Raw genomic sequence first — 14,355 nt, forward strand, 5'->3', positions numbered from 1 at the left:
TCTAGGCGAACGACTGAGGCAAGGTACCCCGAACTTGTGTATAAAACAAGTGTCCTTCACAAATAGGACAAGGGCATACCTAGGCATTTAGCCCGGCCAATCAAGGAATCTCTGAGTTGAGATAATACTTAGGATTTCTAGGGTACGTCCGAGCGATAGATTCAACGGACTACTCGTACAATGATAGCCGAACGACCAATTAAATTAATTCGGTGCTTCACCTAGCCCAAGGGCAATCATTACTATGATTTGATTAACTTGCTAGCCGTCATACCCTTTTAAGGCATAACAACTACCAAGTTAATCAAACCACTTAGAAAATGGACTAGGCGAACACCGAATAAAGGGGCAAACCCCTAGGAACGTACGAAAAGGCATAATACTGAGACGTACGGAAAACTTGCAAAAAGCTACAATTTGCAAGAAACTGCTAAGTAAGAAACAGAAGTAAAAGCCGCCAAAAAGGCGGACCAAAATTTTCATTAATAAGACCGCACAAAGGCGGCCTAAACGTTTACATAACCGCTCGAACAGGCGGCCCAAAAAAAAAAAAAAAAAAAAAAAAAAAAAAAAAAAGAGAAGTACAAAACAAACTAAGCAGACGGCTGAGCAGGAAAGCTGAAAAGAAAAGAAAAGGACAGCTGAGCAGAAGGCTGTTGGAGGACCTGAGCTCTACTTAGCCGTATCATCCATGGCAGGCTCCTCCGCTGTCTTCGCGTCCTTGGCCGGGGCATCCTTGGCCGGGGCATCCTTTTCGTCCGCCTCCTCCTCCTCATCCCCTTCCCCTCCAGACTCAGGGGAAGTAACTACTAGTTCTGGAGGAGGCATGCCGGCCTTCCTTGCCTCTTCTTTAAGGCAGACGTACTGAAGTCGCTTTTTAAAGCGTTCCTCGTAGTAGGCGGCTTCACCTTCGTCCACCATCAAGTTGAAGGCATCAAAGAAGTATGCCTTAAGCCTGTCTTCAGCATTTTGCTCGATGCGGATGACTTCTTCAACGCTGATCGGCCGAGGAGTTTTGAGTTGCTCCACATAGTCCGCAAGGGACTTCTTTAGGGTTTCCACCTCGGCCTTCAGCGCGTCCGCCTCATCTAGTGCAGACTTAAGGTTGGCTTGTGCCATCTTCAGCTCACTCTTTAGGGCCTCGGACGCCTCGAAGCCCAACCGCCATTTTTCCTTTTCCAGGACGGCCTCGTCCCTTTCAACCCTCATGGCCTCCCTGGCCAAGGACTCCTGTTCGAGTGCCTTGCCAAGTTTGACCAGGTCCTCTGTTTGCCGCGCCGCTTTGTCGGACAGCGCGGTTATTTGGGTCTCAAAGTGTACCCTTTGGACGGCGGCCGTCCCAGTTACAGCATCCTCGGCTTTCCTGACTTCAACCCAAGCGTTCTTCAACCGTTCGTTCTCCTTGTCCTTCCAATCTAGGAAGGCGTTCAAACGGAGAAAGAGCTGCGGACGGAAGGAAGAAATTTAGTCAAAAATGTGGAAAAATTGGCTAAGTGTTGGAAAGCAAAAACATAAGGAGATAGAAGTATACCTCGGCGCTGCAGTTTAGCATGGGGCCGAGGAAGCCTTCGTTGATCCCCCGCAGCTTATCACGCTGCGCTTGGGGGACCGCGCGAACCATGGCCTCGCGCATGGCCTTCCTGTCCGCGCCAGTCAGTGACTGGCCGGGTACCTTCAACTGCATCTCCTCTGATATATCTGCGGACGACCGTGTAAGAAAAGTTAGCTGAATTTTACAACAAAGACTTATAAAAAGTGAGAAAAAGATGGCTAACCAGTGGAGAAGGTTGGAGGAGAAAGATTGGCGGGAGGAGGCGGTAAAGGAGCTTCCTCCTCCTCCGGACGGCTCCCTTCAGCGTCGCTGGACGGCGGGTTGACCAGCACCGTCCCGATCCAGCGACCGGTCATTTGTTCTAGGGTTAACCTATCCCCACCGTCCGAAGGGACGGACTCCTCACGGACCTGACCAGCAACAGGTTCCATGGGCTTGGAGGCCCCGCTTTGTGTCAGCCGGGGTTGTTCTCCTTTAGACTGCGTTGTAGCAGTCTGCGACTTTTCCATTGCCGCTGCTTGAGAAGACGTCTTGGAAGCAACCGTCTTTCTCCTCTTGGATGCGTTCGCATCAGGAGTGGACGTGGCCGGCTGCTTCCGCCTGGCCTTTGGGGTGGAAGAGGAGGTCTGCAAAAACACCAAGTTAGAAAAATTTGATGGCGTCCGTGCGATTTGGGAAAGGAGCTCCCTTCCAGCATGCGTGAACGGACATAAAGCGTCCGTGCCAACTCAGGAAGTAGGTTCCTTCCAATATAGCAGAACGGACGCATTAAGAAATGCGAAATTCAAAAAATAAGCTAAGTGTTTACCTCTTTGAGTTGCTCGTACATCTTGAAGCGAGCCTTGTATCTGGCCAAGTCCACCTCGGACATCTCAACCTCTGCTTTTTGGGCCGAGTCAAGCATAGCGTACGCCTCCGCTGCAAAAACAGAAAGCAAAAGTGTTAGAATATTTTTCTGAAGAATTCTATGTGCGTACAGAAAAGTTTATATATCTAGGTGTCCACCTTGGGGCATGTTCTGGTACAGGTCGTACGCAGACATGAAGATAGGGTCCCTAAGCCAATTGGCAAGTGGAACCCAATGGCTAGGGACCCGTTCAGTTTTGTTGCCCCGCCTGACTCGATTAACTTTGAAGTACTCGAGCTGGTGTTCGTGGCTTGGGTGGATGGGCGGCTTGTCAGGCTTGAGGTCTCCGCGTCCGAGTTGAATAGGCTCTGGACGGCACCTGTTCATGCGGAGGTTGAACTCCGCGTCCTGAGTTTTGATACGGTAGAAGCGGTGCTTCCAGTCCCTCCACTTACTGACACGGTCGACCACGACCATGTAATCCCTGGTTGCACTCAAGATAAGCCAACCATCCACCTCCTTTTCCAGCCGGGTGAGTGAGTGCATCTCACAAAAGACCGCAAAGTCTGGTGTAAATTTCTTAGCGATGCACGTCACTAAGTACCCAAAGATGTTCAACCAACTGTTTGGCGTCAGTTGGAAGAGGCCGATGTCGTACTCGTCCAGGACAGTCCGGACGAATGGGTGAAGAGGGAAGCGGAGCCCCACATCAAAGGCGGCCCTGTAAACGCAAAACGCTCGTTTGCGCGGCTTCTCCTCATCCCAGGTAGCCACAGCAATGGCCTTCCTGGGGACTTGAATTTCGAATCCCTCCCCCAAATGGAGGGACTCCTTATACTTCTCAAAATCCTTCTTTAAAAACTTTAGGGCTGTCTCCCCAACCGTACAAGCGTACGGGTCCCTAAAGTTATCAATGTTGGCGACGGTTTCTTCGGCCGCCTCCTCGCCCTCGGCCGTCTCACCCACGGCCTCTTTTTCAACTTCCTCCTCTTCCACTTGGTGGGAAGGGGCACTCCCAAACTCCGAAGACAGCACTCTGTCCAAATCTGCTGCCTCGGCCGAGCTTCGGCCCCTTGAGCTTGGAACGCCCATTGAAGAAGGAATGTCCTCCTCGACTATTGGACGCTTGCCTTTATCCTTGGCAGCGTCCGCCCCATTTCCCGAAGGAGGGGCGTTGCGAGTAGGCAGGGCGGACGGTTCGCGGATTGAGATTCCTGTTAAGGGTCTATCCGCCCCACCCAGTTGAGGGCGAGGTTGAGAAGAAGAAGGGACGGACGAACCAGAAGCGTCCGCCCCAGGGTTGGAAGGGTTGTCCATACAGACTACCAGTTCAGCCCCATCCATGACTGAATTGGCAAATTGAGGGAACCTAAGTTCCGGAGCAGGTGCGGACGAGGCGCCTTCAGCTCGCAGGCGTTCCTCGAAGGAAGAAGTGACCTCCACGGCCAAGTGATGAGAGCCAGTGGAGGCGGTCGTTGTCTGGGTGGTGGAGTCAGTCTCCGCCATTGTACTTGGATCACTAGGGTCATAAGGGACCCTAGGATGAACCAGACTTCCGTCTGGGTTCCTGGCCGCGTGAAGCTCACGCGTACGCATGGTTCTCGCCATTGCCTGTTGGGACATAGAAGAATAAGTGGGGGTGAGTATGTACGCATCAGACATAGACTCACTCCAAGGAGGAGACAACTCTTCTCCGTCCACTCTAGATTCCTCAGTCCCAGGCGAACGGCCGGCCTCATGAGAAGAGTCGGACGAAGCCGAGTATGGATCCAGAATTGAAGTAAAAGAAAAAGAAAACAAGTAAAAGAGAAAATGTAGACGGCCTACCTCTGTACGTTCTGAAAGTTCTGAAGGTGGTGGTGAAGTTCTTGAAGATTGACCGGAAAACTCAAAAATGCCCGGAAAACTCAAACTCACGGCGGCGCTCTTGAAGATTAAGGAAAAAATAACTTTCTCTCACTAGAACGCTCTGACTTCTCTCTAGAATTCACAATTGGGTAAAGTGTGAAAATGAGAATTCACCTCCCATATTTATAGAGTGAATTCATGAGGGCAAACTGGTAAAACCGTCTTTCCCGCCTAAACATTCAAACGGTAATTTCTTGAGAAATTACTCGAAGAAAGGGCCAGGACGACGTTAGGGTTCTGTTAACTTGTGAAAGAGACCAGACGAACAATTAACACCTTCAGCACTTAGTCTCCAAAAATTGAGAAAATCTAAGAGGAAAATCGTCCGCCCAGTTCTCAGACGTACGAAGCATGATTAGAAAGCCAGGAAGTACGTCTGAAATCATGGAAGCACAGATTACCCCAAAGAAGATATGTGGCCGTTCTGGGCAGTTAGGAGATAGGCTCCTCTCAGAGTACCAGAACGTCCAGCCCATTGAAATGGCCGTTCTGGTCAGTTAGGAGATCAACTCCTCCTAGAGTACCAGAACGTCCAGTCCCATTGATGTGGCCGTTCTGGGCAGTTAGGAGATAGGCTCCTCCCAGAGAACCAGAACGTCCAGCCCATTGAAATGGCCGTTCTGGTCAGTTAGGAGATCAACTCCTCCCAGAGTACCAGAACGTCCAGTCCCATTGATGTGGCCGTTCTGGGCAGTTAGGAGATAGGCTCCTCCTAGAGTACCAGAACGTCCAGCCCATTGAAATGGTCGTTCTGGTCAGTTAGGAGATCAACTCCTCCCAGAGTACCAGAACGTCCAGCCCCATTGAAGTGGCCGTTTTGGTCAGTTAGGAGATCAACTCCTCCCAGAGTACCAGAACGTCCAGCCCCACTGAAGTGACTGTTCTGGTCAGTTAGGAGATCAACTCCTTCCAGAGTACGAGAGCGTCCAGTACAAAATTTGGACGTCCAGATAAGCAAAAGGCCAAGCTCATTCCAGGCTACGAGAACGTCCAGGGCAAAATATATGGACGTCCACGTAGCAAAAAGAGCCTTGAATCACAAGTATATGGACGTCCAGGGCAGATGGGAAGCGAACCCAACCCAGAGTACCAGGACGTCCAGAGTGCAAGATCAGAGGAGGCGGCCAGTAAGTGTACGAGCCACCCCCTCTGAGGGGCAAATGTTTAGGGTAAAAATACCCCAGGTACGTGGCCCAATTTTATAGTGACACGTGGCCTAATAAACAGGCGACACGTGTCCCTATGAGATTGAGACACGTGTCCACTAGTCATGATGACACATGTCAGCCATCTCTAAATGCCCCAATGCTGAAATCAGAAAGAGAAAAGGGCCCTGATGACCTCAGGCCCAAATCCCGAGAAAACTTTGAAAGCCGTAAAACGGCGCCCCCTACGACACGTGGTGACCTCTGATTGCGCAGCCAATCATGTCACGAAATTCTAGGGCATAAACCCTAGAGGGGTACATGTTCCCACCCCTATAAATACCCCAATCATTCATGATGGGAAGGGGGGATTGTGACATAACATAAATATAGAGCATTAAAGAGCTCCAACTTCTCTCTACTTTCTCTCTCTAGCATTTTCCGTTTCCGTTCACTAACTTGAGCGTCGGAGGCGAATATTCCGTACACCGGAATATTCGTTATTTTGCAGGTGTCCGAGTCTTTGTTAGCAGAGCGTGACCAGTATCCGAGGGAATCACAAAAAACCCCGAAACACATTGTTTTCTTTATCTCTTGAAACCGTTAGCCAACAATGGTTCTTTTCCCTTGAAAAAGAAAAAACCTCTACTTGGGACGGAATAGTAAACGCTTTGATTGATAGATACAAATGTAACATCCAAGTCGACACAGACCATAGACAACTTGAGATGTTAAAACAAAAAGAAAACGAAGGGTTCACCTCTTTCTTCAATAAGTGGAAGGAAACTTCCGCTAATATGGTTGAAGTTCCTACTGAAAAGGAGTCCGTAAGGATGTTCATCAAGAACCTTCAAGACAAGTATTCAAAGCATTTGAAATATCAATACAACTTGAATACTTTCAAAGCCGTCTATGACATAGGTATTAAAATCGAAGATGACCTTGCGAAACAAAAAGCTACTAACAATAATGACAACAGTGGTTGGAAAGGAAAGAAGAACGAACATCCTTCTTCTTCCGAAAACACCCACTCTAGTAACAATGTTAGTACCTTTGACATAAATGATGTCTTGGCTATGGATACTCAAGGATCTAAAAAGAAACCAAAAAGAGAGTTCACGCCCATTGTAATGACTTATGATGCTGCTTTCAATCGTCTACATGATCGAGGATTAATCAAACCTATTGGCCCCACTGAAGATCCAACGCCAGAAAGGTGATCTTCAAGATGGAATCCTAACTCTTATTGCAAGTACCATCAAGGAAAGGGTCATACAACATATGAATGTTATAGATTTCAAAATCTCATTCAAGACCTCATAGAAACAAATAAAATCCCATTACCTTTACCTAGCAAGAAGACCGGATGATGATCAAACAAAAGACACAAGGCGAGCTTCAATGACAAGATCTCGTGCCCTCTTTTTCTATCTTTTTGCGGTTTTTCCTTTCCCCAAATAAGTGTAGCATAGGCACCCTTTGTTTTCCTTAGATTCTATTTTGTAGGTTTTTTCTTTTCCCTTTAATAAAATGAGCATTTATTTTCTTGCATATGATTATTGCATTGCATTGCAAAAAAAAAAAAAAAATAAAAAAAAAAAATCTATGTCGAACTAAGCACAAGGTATACCAATGATTAGAGTCACCCTTTGTAGCCTATCATATCATCTTCACCCTTTCAAATATACAATCTTTTTTTGATAAACCACTTTGAGCCTCACTTAACAATAGGCCCTTCTTTTTTCAACCCACATCTACCTAACCTTGGGATGGGATGGTGTGCAACTTATGCAATTTTAAAAAAAAACAAAAGCTTGAGTGCTTTCAAAAGATTAAAAAAGCAAAAAGCAAAAAAATAATAAAAGTGTACAAAAGGGCAAGTGTTCCAATGTCATTAACATGGATATGTCTTTGATATGAACACGTCTCAGATTGCGTCTCTTATCGAGTGCTCGGTACCGTGCTTGAGAAACATAAATGCCAAGTGAGTGATAGACCGCATGATCAGGATTTCCCACACTTATCAAATAAAAAAAAATGCAAAAGCAAAAAAAAAAAAGAGATAGCAAAAATATAAACAAAAGAGAGTTAAAAAGTGAGGAAACCTTAAGCATAATAATACAAAGATTCAAAAGCAAGGTTACACACCTTGGGGGTTTATCTATGGTCTTGAGCCTTTATCCCCTTCTTCTTCTAACCTTTAGCCTAACCACGTTACAACCCTTAAAAGACCTCTTTGAAGTATACACACTCTTGTGCGAGGTTCGGCTAGAGCTACGTTCAGCCTAATTCCTAACGGATGCGTAGGCAACCTCACATCGAGGTGCGGCCGTAATAAAAATGCATTCATATTTACATTCATAATTGATCATATCAAGAGATCTCCTATGCTCATCCCTTTCCATTTAGAGCTAGACTTGGGGGCTTGATCCCTACATTATTAGCTTACCCAGCCTAAGAGTCACCATCATTTGACTCTTCTCAAAATACTTTTTCCACGCACTTAGCCTTTGCAGCCTAGCTTTAGTGTCACTTTCACACACATCACAGATACATAGACAAATAATCTTACCTTTAGGAACCTTTTGTCACGAAATCTTTACACAACGTTTGAAGCATGACTTGTCATATCAAAATCACTCATCATTGCATCACCAAGTATGAAGCACTTAGCCTCCGTGCCTAAGTTACCTAAATACTTTCATTATCAAGTCAACAATTCAGATAGTCTAGGATGAATTAATCCTTTCACTGTGAGATACAACGTGGACGCATACACATGACTAAGCTCATTCAACATGCACCATCAAACACTTGCTTCTTCCTTTTTTTGTGTCTTTCTTTTTCGGGAGAAAGTCGGTACCCTCCACAAAAAATGACGGAAGAAATTTTTTGTTTTTTTGCATTTTTCAAGTCGCACAATCACATTATAATGCACACACGAGTCATGCACATTGATTCATGTCACCTCGAATTGAGTCTAACACATGTGTCAAAACACATTAAATCACACAAGAGTCACACACGTGTCAAAACACAAAGTCAACCTTAAAGACATGAGCAAAGTCCTATAGTTCAAAATATAAATGCAGGCACACTAAATCCCAGACGGACAGGTGATCTTTACAAAAAAAATTTGAAGCAAAAGGACGCAAACAACTTAGGAAATCAACTAGAGTCAAATGGTCATATTGATTGATTGGGTTCCTTGGTACGCCAGTTAGCCCCTATAAGCAAATTAACATGATTAATAGTCGGCTTGATTACAATCGCAATCAGTGGTTGGCCTGACGACGATCATCTCACTTAGCTTATGCGCCTAATCATTGGCTCATTACAAGCACCAAGGCATTGGTTCAAAAGCAAGTACATCACCAAAACGACAATTTTTCCAAGAGTGAATTGTTGAGCATCATTCTTCAATGACAAATTTTCCAAGATTGGATTGTCATCTCAAATTGGCAATGTTTCCAAGCATGGATTGTCGTACTCCTTCTCTATTTGGCAAGTTTTTCCAAGTTCGGATTGTCATACATTCATCAAATCTTCGACAATTTTTCCGAGATTGGATTTTCATCTCAAATTGGCAATGTTTCCAAGCATGGATTGTCGTACTCTTTCTCTATTTGGCAATTTTTCCAAGTTCGGATTGTCATACATGCATCAAATCCTTGGCAATATTTCCAAGATTGGATTGTGTCATGCATCAAGTTCCCTATGGAAAAATTTCCCAAAGGATTTTCATGGGTCTCTATTCATCTTAACGTTTCGGCAAAGGTTCCCCAACGTGGATTGTCATTCATTTCAGTAGTGGCAAATTTTCCAAAAGGGATTGCCGATCGACTCTTTTTTGCAAATGTTCCAAGACGCGGATTGTCAATTGTGGCAATATTTTCCCAAAAGGATTGCCGCATAATATTGGCAAATTCCAAGGTGGATTGCTTTCAAGAGTTATATTCCAAGACGAGGATTGTCGATCGTAGAAAGGTTCTTATGATAGATTGTTACGAAGCATTGGCAACTTTTCCCAAAATTGGAGTTTGGCAAATCACGGATTGTCGCTTCATCGTGGCAACATTTCCTAGGATGGACTGTTACGTGGCAATGACAACTTTCCTTGAATCGGATTGTCGTACATCATTCAAGAGTTGTGTTGGTAACTATTCCTAAAGAAGAGAGGATTGTCATCACCCCCACAACATCAACAGCAGCGAAGTTCAAGCAAGCTTTGAGGATCAACAAGCGTTGGTCTTCGTAATTTTCTTCGGAATATTATCACAATAACTGAGGATGACTTCAAGTGGAGTTATCTTCGACGGCGTTCCCTAGAATGTGGAAGTTTGTCAGAAAACAGGAGGTGACTTCAAGCGAGGTTATCTTCGATGGTGTTCCCTAGGATGTGGAAGATGGTCATAAAACAATGACAAGTTGGCGTTCCCTAGCTTGAGGAAGATCGTCAAACGAAAATCGGTTACTCCAGAGACATGTGCTCGACGGTGCAAGATACGCGTTTCTTAACTCTTTTATTTGTTTTAACTAACGCTAGTTTGCAGGTATCGACGTTACAAGAATGATTTAGGATCGCAGAACGTTCTGAATCATTCTCCGTCCCTATCGCTACTTTGACTTTCGTTTTCGAAACATGTGTTTCTCCAAACTCAGTCAAAGTGGGGGCTTCTATAGACACCGAAATGTGTCTCCCCAAAACCAAACCCAGTGATGAATACCGTTCGCGTCATTTGATTATCGAACAAGGTGAAGGTGTGGAAAGTCTAATGATGAGGATGTTTTTATTAAAATATTTCTCTTTTTGTTTTCTAAAAATATTTCCTTTCTTACTCCTATTTTGTGAAAAATAGCCAGTCCAATTTGGTTTGGTCCATAATAAAGGTCCAATAATAGTGTAGTTGGATTGGGCTCGAAAAGAGTCTTTCCAATGATATATTATAGGCCCAATTCCTATGACTTATGAGGAAGTTATGGATTAAATTAGATTAGGCCCAATGATTTTCAAAGGTGGCCCGATGATCTAGAGGAGGGCCTATTAACTACTAACTAAAAAAGGGGGATGTTTTATTTAGAATAAAATATATTAAATGTGATTTCGAAAACTGCTCTGACGCTTAATTACCTGCAACCGGTGTTGAAGGTAATTATGCGTGGAAAAGCGCGTTGACTTTTGGACCAGCGCGAGACGACGGCGTCGTCGCCAGGCGCTGACCTTCGTAGCCTGGCGTTGGCGTTCGTCGCCTGGCGACGAAGATCGCCGTTTGGCACTGGCTCCTGTTGTTTGCGATAGGAGGAGTTTTATTCCGAATATGATTTTCTTCGATCCCGTGCTATTTTTCTTATAAATAGGGGTCGTATCTCCCTGTTTTGAAATCATCTACAATCATCATCTACATTCATAAACAATCATCTATCTCTATTCTTTCTCTAAAAGCTAGAAGCTTTTCTTCTCTCTCTCTATTCTTTTTCTAAACCTTCCCTCTCACAAAATTCCTCATACATTAGATCTAGACACACCTAGCCAAGTTCGAAGTAGCCTTCGCCCTAGACGTGAAAGGTTTATAATTTCTGAGGGTTTGGTCCCAAACTCCTATTTCAATTATTTAATTTAATTTGTTGATTTATTATTTTCCTTGAAGTTACTAACGCGTGTATTTTGTTATTAGAAAGAGGTACGAGGCATCGAAGTAAGTAATTTAATTGTTATTCTTTTTATATAGAAAGCATGCTTTGATTATTTTGATTCCTAGTATCATGTTAGGATGTTATATTGCTTCCTAGTATCATGTTTAGGATTAACTGATGTTTCCAATATCATGTTGTTATTGTAACACCCCCAAAATTCGAGTCTTTTTAAAACAATAAGAGTAACCTTTTTAACTTTCAAAATCCAACTATCGAACTCTGAGAGTGTTACTGCTACACCTATTTTCCGTAGAAAATAAATTTAAAGCAAAAAAATGAAATAATAATTAATAAACTAAGTAGTCTAATTGGTGGCAAAATAAAATAGACATTACATCAAAACTGCAATTATTTTGAAACCAATAGTTGAAAGAAAATAATTAAATTCGGAAATAAAATAAAATGTCTTAGCTACGTGATTATTGTAACGTCTCCTCACACGTAACCGAGTACCCTCTTACCAACCTGCAAAATAAATCAGAAACAAGAAAAAAGAGAAAACTCCCAAAAATAAGATAAACTGAGTAATTCCAACTCCATCCCGTTAAATATATAATTTTAGTTCAAAACATTCTATACATAATATAGTCTCATAGACATTATAATACTCAACCAAAATTAACTTGTCACATAACATTTTATTACTTTACTTAAGAGATGGAAAGAGAACGCCAGTAAGCCGGGACTAGTCCCTGTCACCACCTACTTTACAAAGGATCGCGCGTTACCCCAAATGGCCATGAAATAAACAGAATGTCCCTAGTGTGCACACCCCTCACTAATACCCAGTGATTAGGAGGAACACTAACAGCAACATACAATAATTTAAACCAACTAGTAGCAACCATAACTACTAGTGGGCAACCTGTTCTTCACCCTTTCGGGTTTCATTTCCCTTCTTAAATTAAATTTCACTGTACATTTTATTAGATTAAATCATCCGATTACACTGTACACAAGTATTGCACAAATCAATTTAATTCCAAGTAACAATACTTCAATTTCAGTATTATTAGACCGTAGTCATCCTACATAACATATAGTCCATCAATCACATATAACCAATCATCCAATTCCCAAGATCTTATTTATTTAAAAAAAACTCATACGATATCAAACAATCAAATTTTTCGAAAATACATATACTAGTACACAAAATAGAAAGCTAGTATATAAATTGATTCCATAATATATATCATACAATAGCACACTCATCACATATAATTACATAAGCACGTATTTGGCACACAATATATCAAAACAATTTCCTTACAAGATTCTAAAGACGATGGACATTGAAAATTACCTCTAGGACGCGTGGATAAAGGTTAGTAGTTCCCCAAGTAATCACCTATACGACCTTCGTCTAAAAATAAACAAATAAATGGCCTAAGTTAGATAATTATGCAACTAATTGAGAAGTTAGGCGTAAGATCAACATATTACCACCCATAATCTAATCACCCCATAAGTACACTAATTGATAATAAGTTGAGTGATAAATATTTAAGATGACCGTTTAGCTTTAATTTCGTAAAACAAAAGTCAAAGTTAAAATTCTTTCTTTTTTTTTAAAAAAAAAAAAAAGAAACGACACCCACAAAACACCATTAACCAAACTTATGAATTCATCAAATTAAATGTTTACAAAATATGACAATCCACCACCATATATATAGTACTCCAACTCATATACTGTAACTTGTTCCACTCCCCCTTTTTGTAAGATAGTAGCAGGATATATACTAATAGCATTTTGATGGATTTAGCAAATTTCGGAAGAGGAAATGTGTGTAGCAATAATGATGATGATAATTGGCGGTATGAGTTGAAGCTATGGTGGTGTAGTATTGAGATATAACAATGGATATAAGCAACAAATTCGATTTAAGTGCCCAAAAGATCAGATTCGTTAACGAAGTTACGGATTGAACAATGAAAGGAGTTAAAGGTTTCTAGTTGTAAGAATGGAGCTTAATTGGCTAGTTAAAGTCATCAAAATAAAGAAGAATTATGAGCTATCTTACCTATCAATTTGGCTTACCAATTAATGGTGATGGGGTGGAAGAAGAAGCAATGTAGTAGTATTTTTTTTTTCTTTGTGCACTCCCTTTCTCACGGCCAACAATTATATAGGGTGGAATTTGGGTGGAATTGTGGTATAAGATAGATTCATGTAACTAACTATGATAAGATTAAAATTCAAATTGTAGATAAATTTTTTTTTTCAATAGGATTGAATCCTACATTGAAATCAATTTTTTTTTTTTTTTTTTTTTTTTTACAAAATCAGTTTCTGGAAATTATCCAAAATCAGTTTCTGGAAATTATCAGTTTTCAGTTTTTTTTTTTTTTATCAAATCCGAAAATAATAATTATAAAATCTATTAAAATAACATATATAATTTAAGATTAAAAGTTTATATTAGCTAGAAAATTTGGGATATTACATCTATTCCCCCTTAAAACAAAAGTTCGTCCTCAAACTTTAAAGTTAGCTCTCAAATAAGGCTCACACGATGACAAAGGCTAAGTTTGTATTACATTCTACCCCCCTTTAAGAGTTTCGACCTCGAAACTTAGCATACCTGGTCAAAAAGTTCCGAGTAACGCTTTTTCATATCATGCTCAGCTTCCGAAGTTGCTTTTTCAGAATTCTGATTAGACCACAGGACTTTAACTAACTTTACCGCCTTATTCCGAGTACTTCTCGTTTTGGTGTCGAGAATTTTCACAGGGCGTTCTTCGAAAGTTAAGGTCTCATCTAGCTCAATAGTCTCAGGTTGGATAACATGGGTAGGGTCATGAACATGCTTTCGGAGTTGGGAAACATAAAAAACATTATGAACATTGGCTAGCTCCATGGGTAAGGCTAATTGGTATGCCACCTCTCCAACTCTCTTTAACACCTCATATGGCCCAATGTATCTAGGACTCAACTTCCTCTTTTTACCAAACCGCATGACTCCCTTGGTAGGTGAAACCTTAAGTAAAGCCTTTTCCTCGACTTCAAATTCCACTATTCTCCTATTCTGGTCTGCATATGACTTTTGTCGATCCTGAGCTGCCTTCATGTTTGCCTGGATAAGCCTAACTTGCTTCGTTGTTTCTTCAATCATTTCTGGCCCCAAAGTTAAAGACTCACTGATATCGCTCCAACACAAGGGACTCCTACATTTTCTCCCATCCAACGCTTCATAAGGTGCCAT

General features: G+C 42.2%; 1 protein-coding gene across 1 annotated transcript in view; it reads right to left on the reverse strand.

Moving 5' to 3' along the window:
* The window catches only part of LOC145577916 (uncharacterized), a 32,632-nt gene extending 18,277 nt beyond the window's left edge, over positions 1-14,355 (reverse strand). Inside the window, exon 1 of the mRNA XM_081635335.1 lies at positions 13,735-14,355. Within this exon, the coding sequence (XP_081491461.1) occupies positions 13,735-14,355 (621 nt within the window). The remainder of the gene's footprint in view (positions 1-13,734) is intronic.

The sequence above is a fragment of the Chenopodium album genome, chromosome 14 (genome assembly GCF_948465745.1).
Source record: "Chenopodium album chromosome 14, dcCheAlbu1.1, whole genome shotgun sequence".
NCBI classification, from domain to species: Eukaryota; Viridiplantae; Streptophyta; class Magnoliopsida; order Caryophyllales; family Amaranthaceae; genus Chenopodium; species Chenopodium album.